We start from the raw sequence: 8633 nt of genomic DNA on the forward strand, positions 1-8633 counted from the left end.
TTGTGTGGACAAAATTTAAAATATACACAGGCATCATTCAAAACTTGTTTTGGCAGAACAGGGCAAAACAGTTTTTGTTTTTTAGATAGTCTGAAAATTATCAGTGTGGACATGTTTGTCAGAATAAATATCAATATTTCAGGCATACATTTGTTATTTTCTGATCAATACAATGCCGTTTTTGTAATTACTTGCCTTGCCAACACACAATTTGTCAAAAACATATCAATTTTTTGATTCTCGCATGAATGGGAGAATATTGTTTTGAAAAATGTTTACTAATAACTGAACGACGAGAATGCACTTATATGAATGACACACGGCTAAAACATTTGCATCAACATCGACAGAAACATCATTTATCACTGAATGAAGTTACAATGAATCCAGAGTATTTGTCCGGATCGTCAGTAGAGATCAAGTTGGCAGACGATACAATACTCCAAACTGCAATCAATATCGTTCCAAACCAAAACCAGAAACGGATGCACACAACCTGCACGATTTGTGGGATCGAAAATTTATCAAAAACATTGTCATCCCAGATTTAATTAAATAAAGACTGACGGCAGCCGCGAACTTGGTTCATCATTATTTTTATTATTTTTACTATAACTTTGTCAAAAAAATCCGTTTGTTACCAAATTTTAAACAGAAATTGCTACAATAACATAAACAGGTTTTGTAATTTTTGTTACTGTATCTTATCAACTTACACTTTTATTAAACCTTTTATTTTAATATCATAGACGTCTTAAATAATTTAAGACGTCTATGTTTGATATTGACGTCTTGAATTTATTAAAAATTCTATGGTATGATTTCGTTTGCGTCGTTATGGTAACTTTGTTTACTTTTTTATAATCGAGTCTAAAACTGTTTATATTAACTTAGTTCAGACTCCACGAACTGGTAATAATTTCAATAAAATAAATCATAAACTTTCGTAGATTAATGAAATAATTAAAAAAAAATAAATTAGACTACGCTTTTAGCGTTAAACTTATATGTCAAAGGTTTGAAAATTTGTCAGTTTAACAAAAAATTTTCGCTACACATAATGTGTTTGTTCTCAATTTCAGAATTCTTCGATGCAATATCATCCAAAATGCTAAAAAGTTATCTTAAAATGCTTAAATGATTTTAAAAATAGAATTAGGCTACGTTATCATCACAAAGAAATTGCAAAAGAACACATTTCAATTTTCAACTTTTGCAGATCCTGATTCTATTTATTTAGAACACACAACGCCGAACCTGTAGACATTGTACTGTAAAAAACAACCAAAATCTTATTAAATATCAATGCTGGAATTTAGACAATGTAAATTTAAAGAGCGTTTCGATGATGAATTATAAGTCTTTTGCAAAATAATCCATCATTTGTCAAAAAAACGTGAAAAACGTTTTGACAAAATCTGAAAAAAAGCTCAAAAAAATTTGACCGCAGGACCAGCAATGTAAAATGGCAAGGTCTCCACTGGACGGATAACACAAGTCGTTCGTGGTGGTGTCAGGAGATGAATGTTGACAATTCATTGAAGTGATATAGTTATTTATAAATTTATTTTGAACAAACTTTGAATAAGATTGTTATTGTGCAACTTAAAAGAATGTTTTTAAATACATTTTTTGATGGCAGAAAAATAGATATTTTGTAAATGAAAAATAGGAAATCGTTATCATCACAAAGAAATTGCAGAAGAACACATTTCAATTTTTGCAGAACCTGATTCAATTTATTTTGGTGCGGACCTGGGGAATCCGACTGTCTAATTAAAACAAAGCATTCCGATGGCCGAAGCCGGCGTTGACGCAATGTGATTTCTGCCCAGTGCTCTGAATGTCAACGGGAAGAAATTCAGCGCGGGTAAACGGCGGGAGTAACTATGACTCTATATATGTCTCTACCCTCGGCTGACCGCAGTTCAATTGGGGTGCCCCCTACCTGCCCGTGGTGAAAGTCGCTTGGCCTTCGGGTCAACAAAAGGGAGAAAACTTTTGCCGGTCTGGGGTAACTTCCCAGAACGGAATTCTGCACACATGTTTCGTAAAATAACAGTAATAAAGCTCAGGGCCACTGCCTCGAGCAAGTGCAGAATGACGCTGTCGAGGGAGCCGGTGGGTCTGTCACTGGTCTCCCGACGTGCCCCAAATGCGGGAGGTTCTTTAACACGGACGCGGGTCTTAAACAGCATGCTCGGAAAATGCATCCAGCCGATGTGGAGCCAGCCACAGAAGCTGAGAGACCCGACGTGTGTAAAGAACTGGTGGACTCCAGCTGTCCGATATGCCAACGGGTATTTTGGACCGCCGCCGGGCTAAATCAACACGTTCGTCGTATGCACCCGGAACCTCCAACAAAGGAGGACAGCACTACGAAAGGTTGTGCCTGTGGAGCCGCATGCGCGGGTGCTTGCGGGGGTGCCAAGATACGCGAACTGGAGCCCGATGCCCGCGAACAAGTTGCATGTAGTTTGTGTAGCGCCTCATTCAAGTCTACGGCTAGTCTGAACCAACACATGAGGCGCTCGCATCCGGCAGAACGGCACGCGCAGATGGCTAACGAGTTTGTCGTCAGTAAGGCTAGATGGTCGGAGGAGGAAATGTACTACATGGCAACGCTTGAAAGCAAAATGGTCAATGAAAACCAAGAGCTAGCTCGCCTTGTGCCAGCCCGCTCCCAGGAGGCTATCAAAAGTCAACGAAAACGGGAGGACTATTGGCAACTCGTTTTGTCGATAAGAAATTCGCTAACTAGTGCTCAACCAGCAAAATCCCCCGTGCCTCCTGTGGTTGATGACGAGATTATGTCCGATGAGCATACCCTCTCGTTGTTCGATACAATTAGCCCCAGGCTTATTCTCGTGGACGGAGCAATACTTTTAGGCCTGAATACAAATAGTATTAGCAATGTTCAAGGGCTCATCGACGACGAGTATGCTCGGTGGCTTTCGGCGCTTGTCGGCAGAACTGCTTCAAGCGTTGGTTCATCATCCAACCTCAAGGGTCGAGTTAAAGGTAGAAAACAACAAGGGCGCTCGAAGACAAAGAGTACTGGCTCACCAGTGAGACGGAAGGGCAATAACAAGAAAATGGCTAGAAGACAGCAGTACGCTGTGGTCCAGTCACTGTATTGCAGAAGTCGATCCAGATGCGCACAAGCTGTGCTTTCCGGTGACTGGAAATCGGAGCAGCGTGCTCTGCCGCAAAAGGATTTGCACTCCTTCTGGACAAAAACATTTGGGGTTCCGTCAATTGAGGTCCCCAACAAGCCCAACCCTTGCGGGCCAGTGCTGTGGGAGCTGGGAAAGGCCGTGGAAAGAAGTGAGGTGGAGTGGTCTGTCAAAACAGTAAAGGATGCGGCTACGTATCACCAAAGTGTCCCTAAAGACCATTCCGGCAGACGATCTTGCCTCTCATTTTAATCTATGGTTATCTCCGGTGTTCCGCCGTCATGTTTCAGATCGGGCGTCACGACGTTCCTACCCAAGATCCGTGTGCCTGAGAGTGCGAGCGACTACAGGCCAATTACATTAGGACCCCTCATTGGGAGGGTGTTCCACAGAATTATTGCCAAACGATGCAATAGTAGTTGGCCGTTATCGCCGAGGCAGAAAGCTTTTCGGCAGGGAGACGGGCTATGCGACAACATTTGGATGTTGAGGATGATTCTCAATTACCACAAAACGCATACCCGCAACTTGCGACTGGCATTCTTCGATGTATTTAAAGCGTTTGACAATGTCTCACATCATGCAATTCTGCATGCAGCCAAACGCATGGGAACGCCACCCCGTCTACTCCGATATCTGGCCTCGCTCCACACGGGCTTGCACACAAAGGCGAATCTGAAAGCCTTCAGAGACATAGAAATCCCAGTCAAGAGAGGAGTACGTCAGGGTGACCCCCTCTCGCCGTTATTGTTTAACGCAGTCATTGACTGTCTCTACTATTGTATGTCTCTACTCGACCCGGCTTATGGGGTGTCGGTTGGTGAAGCGGGCAATAAGACAAACGCCATAGCCTTCGCCGACGACATGATCATCATGGCCGAAACGGACAACGGCCTCCAACAATTGGTCAGCCGGTTAGATACGTTTTTCAAGTCAGTAGGCATGACAATTAACACACGTAAATCCGCCTCATTGGCTTTGCAAGTCTCTGGCAAAAAGAAGCAGTGGTGGATCAATCCTGACCCCTTCATTATTGTCGACGATAAACCGGTACCGCCAGTTGAGGTGAACGAGAGTTACAAATACCTCGAAACCGGGTTTACTGCGGGGAAGGTGGACCAAGCCAGGTTTTGCGACGCATGCGGAGCTATTGAGTCGCTAGGCCACATCATGCAAGTGTGCCATAATACGGCCGCCCCCAGCAATACTAGGCACGATTTGCTTGTTTCCAAATTGGGGGATAAGCTGAAGGGGATGACAGTGCAATTAGAACCAACGGTTCGAACCATACGGGGGCTACTAAGACCTGACTTGGTCGCCTGGAGTAACAATGACGCGTTTGTCATCGACGTGTCGATCGTTAGCGATATGTCTAACCTCAACGAGGAATTCGACTACAAGGTCAAGAAGTACTCGTTTGATGAGGTCAAACTCTGGGTGGCCAGTAGGACTAAAGTGCCAATAGAAAAAATTCATTTTGCCGGATGCATTTACAACTGGCGCGGGGCGGTGTCACAGAAGACGCTCCAATTGTATCAGACCCTGCAACTGGCCCCAGGCTATACGGCCTATTGGGAGCCCTGGGTGTTAAATCAGGGTTATATAATCTGGAGCGTCCATAGGAAAAGGACGCATCGCGCGAAAGGCTGGACGAGAAGACAGTTGAAGTGAAATTAAAGGTACCGAACAAGATCATCTGGAATCAGGGCTATAGAAGTCATCCGGGAGTCAGTGTCGTCAGATCACAACGATGATGACACATTCGATAAAAGCGCAGCTGCGGATGTGCTGATGGGTTACCAACAACAGCGTCACGTCAAAGGCAGACAACCAGGCCAATGGACGTTAAAAGATCGGACAACAGCTGGAATGATGAATGTGGTGTGCATGTAGGGATTGAACCCGTGTTTGAATGTCAATGGACACGTCTGAATGCGTGCGTGTATGTCAATTTGTTGATCGCATGCTTGTTTATTTGACATTCAAATTTGAACACTAACATTCATTATAGTTTGCTTTCTTTATTGTTTTTTACGATGGTTGAAATTTATACTTTTTTGAATAAAAGTTTTAAATAGCCAAATGCCTCGTCATCTAATTAGTGACGCGCATGAATGGATTAACGAGATTCCCACTGTCTAAAATTGTTTATATTAACTTAGTTCAGACTTCACGAACTGGTAATAATTTCAATAAACTAAATCATAAACTTTTAGAAAAATTGTTATTATTAAAAATAAAATGCCTAAGCGATGTGCTGTTTTTGGCTGTAGAGGGAACTACCGAGGACAGCCACATACTAAGGTTGTTCGCTTTCCAACAGAAGAAGCTGAACGTGATAGGTGGATTAAGGCAATGCCTAATGCGGGATCTAGCCTTACAGGTCGTGATTTATATGTATGTGCCTCACATTTCAACTGCAAGTGGGTTGTTTCAAGTGGAGGAAGACGTCCAATAGGCCTTCCATCAGTTTTTCGGGATATTGCAAAGTCCTGTTTAAAGCAATCTCAGTCCAAAAAACGTTTGACTTCATTGACATCCAGTGATGCACGGCAGCAGCAAAAAAATAAACGCCAAATGCAAGAAAATAACATTCTAAATTTTGATAATTTTCTTCAACAGCTTCCAAAACGTTACCCTCACTATATTATTAAGAATAATAAAGATGAGGTGTATATGAGCCTGTTAAATGACACAGCCAATAAAGTTAATCAGTTCTTGTGGTTCGAAAAATCTGAGGGATTATGACTGAACGCCTCTAAGTCAGAACCCCGTCCAGACAAGGGCGACGATACCGTTCGCGCCCGCACGTTTCCAGGCGGAGATATGCGCCGGACGACCGATTTCGGCTTCGGCGGTGGTTAAGCGCGCTTGTGTGTGTACATATAAGTATATTTTTATTTTTATAAAGTTGTTGTTACTGACCGTAAACGTAGAAAATATGAAGATTTAAATTTTGTATTAAATGTAGGTATATTTTTATTTTTATACGGTTGTTGTTACTGACCGTAAACATAAAAAATATGATGATTTCAATTTTGTATTACATATAGGTTTATTTTTATTTATATTTTTATACAGTTATTGTTACTTACCGAAAACAGAAAATATGATGATTTCAATTTTGTATTAGATATAGGTATAATTCTATTTATATTTTTATACGGTTGCTGTTACTAACCGTAAACATAAAAAATATGATGATTTCAATTTTGTATTACAAATAGGTATATTTCTATTTATATTTTTATACGGTTGCTGTTACTGACCGTAAACATAAAAAATATGATTATTTCAATTTTGTTTTACATATAGGTTTATTTTTATTTTTATTTTTATACAGTTATTGTTACGGTAAGTAACATAGAAAATATGATGATTTCAATTTTGTATTAGATATAGGTATATTTCTATTTATATTTTTATACGGTTGTTGTTACTGACCGTAAACATAGAAAATATGAAGATTTTATTTATGTATTACGCATAGGTATATTTCGATTTATATTTTTATTTTTACTTACCGTAAACATAGAAAATATAATGATTTCAATTTTGTATTACATATAGGTATATATTTTTATACGGTTGTTGTTACTGACCGTAAACATGTAAAGTATGATGATTTTAATTTTGTATTGAAATCTTTATACAATAAACAAACGAAAACAACTGCACGTTGCTATTGTTAGATCACATTCGGTTCTTTTGTTAGTTTGTTTTGCCTACACGCTTAGCTCGATGAGCCACACAAACATAACTGTTACTTGCTTTAACGAGTCTACACTCGTAGATGAGTTGAAAAGAAAGAGCGAGAGTTGTGATTGTAAATTCGTTTATTTTCACTTCATTTCTTTTCTTCTTGTGGCAATGAGTGCATAGCCTGGCCAAGATGCGTGTTCGTCCGGGGTCGGCAAAAAGTACGTTTTATTATTAGAGGTGTTATATAGGAACGCGACAGACTTGTAAACATTTCGCAGTTAAAATTGCGACTGACAAGAGTGCGTCGTGCGGCGTTCGGCCGGCGTCTAACAGCCGACTTAGAACTGGTGCAGACCTGGGGAATCCGACTGTCTAATTAAAACAAAGCATTCCAGTGCTCTGAATGTCAACCTGAAGAAATTCAAGCGAGCGCGGGTAAACCAGCGGGTGTAACTATGACTCTATGACCCACTTTATAATCAATCACGATACGATGATTCCAGTGAGAGGTGGCAACGAAAACGACTATCAAGCCATTGTCGACAATGAATACTACAACTGGTTGACAAAACACAACCTAATCAACGTTTGGCCAACCGACCAGAAAATTCCTGGCGATGTCAATAGCCTTGTTCGAACCGCACCGTCGAATCAAGATGATAGCAATCGTCGTCGTCAATCTCAAATTCAAAATGCGACCAACCAGAAGAAAAAGGCCCGAAGACAGCAGTACAAGGAAACACAGGAACTGTTTAAGAAGAATAAATCTGCCTGTGCGAAAGTGGTCTTGACAGGTGATTGGAAAACAGCTCAGTCAAAACTTCCGGCAGATGAACTGTTTAACTTCTGTTATAAAACATTTGGTAAAAAATCAGCTCCACCAAATCAATTACCCGGTCGCATTGTTCCAACAATCTTGAAGATGGAAGAGGTGCAGTGGGCTGTTAAAACGGTAAAGGACGCCACACCGGGCAACGATCAAATTACAAAATCGATGCTCAAAAATATTACAGCAGAGGATTTAGCCGCTCACTTCAACCTCTGGTGGAACTCAACACTCCTCCTTCTCAGTTCAAAACCGGGGTGGCAAGTTTCATACCGAAAACAAGGAAACCTGAATGCCCTAAAGATTACAAACCAATCACAGTAGAATCGATCATTGGTAGATCATTCCATAAAGTACTTGCAAAAAGATGCAACGACAATTGGCCTTTATCTCCACAACAAAAAGCCTTCCGGAAAAGGGACGGGTTATGTGATAACATCTGGTTGCTTCGTATAGTCGTTAAACACCATATGGAGCAATTCAAATCTTTGAAGTTAGCTTTCGTGGATGTTTCCAAAGCTTTCGATAGCGTTTCTCATCACGCTATAATCCAGGCAGCTCATAGGCTTGGAACACCACCACGCCTCCTACAGTACTTCAGAAACTTGCACTCCGGCCTGACGACGACGGCGAAGCTACCATCTTATACAACAACAACTATTCCAGTAAATAAAGGTGTTAGACAAGGTGACCCTCTATCTTCGGCCCTGTTCAACGCGGTGATCAATTGGATTATGTCTCAACTAGATATTGTGTACGATACACCGGACGTCGAAACCAACAACAAAATTAACGCAATGGCGTTCGCTGATGACTTAGTGCTGATGGCCACCACAAATACAGGTGCTCAACAACTGGTAAACCAGACAAATAACATCCTACAAACAATGGGCATGGCTATCAACATTGGAAAATCGGCTACAATGAGT

The 8633-nt window shown here is 41.0% G+C and overlaps 1 protein-coding gene across 1 annotated transcript; it reads left to right on the top strand.

Moving 5' to 3' along the window:
• Window positions 1-5417: 5417 nt before the first annotated feature.
• Window positions 5418-5924, top strand: HELRODRAFT_183597 (hypothetical protein; the record flags this gene model as incomplete). The annotated part of the gene is made up of 1 exon (XM_009013190.1): window positions 5418-5924. One exon carries the CDS (start codon window positions 5418-5420, stop codon window positions 5922-5924), a length of 507 nt encoding a protein of 168 aa, XP_009011438.1.
• Between the last annotated feature and the right edge of the window lie 2709 nt (window positions 5925-8633).

Source organism: Helobdella robusta (genome assembly GCF_000326865.2).
Source record: "Helobdella robusta unplaced genomic scaffold HELROscaffold_112, whole genome shotgun sequence".
Classification (NCBI taxonomy): Eukaryota; Metazoa; Annelida; class Clitellata; order Rhynchobdellida; family Glossiphoniidae; genus Helobdella; species Helobdella robusta.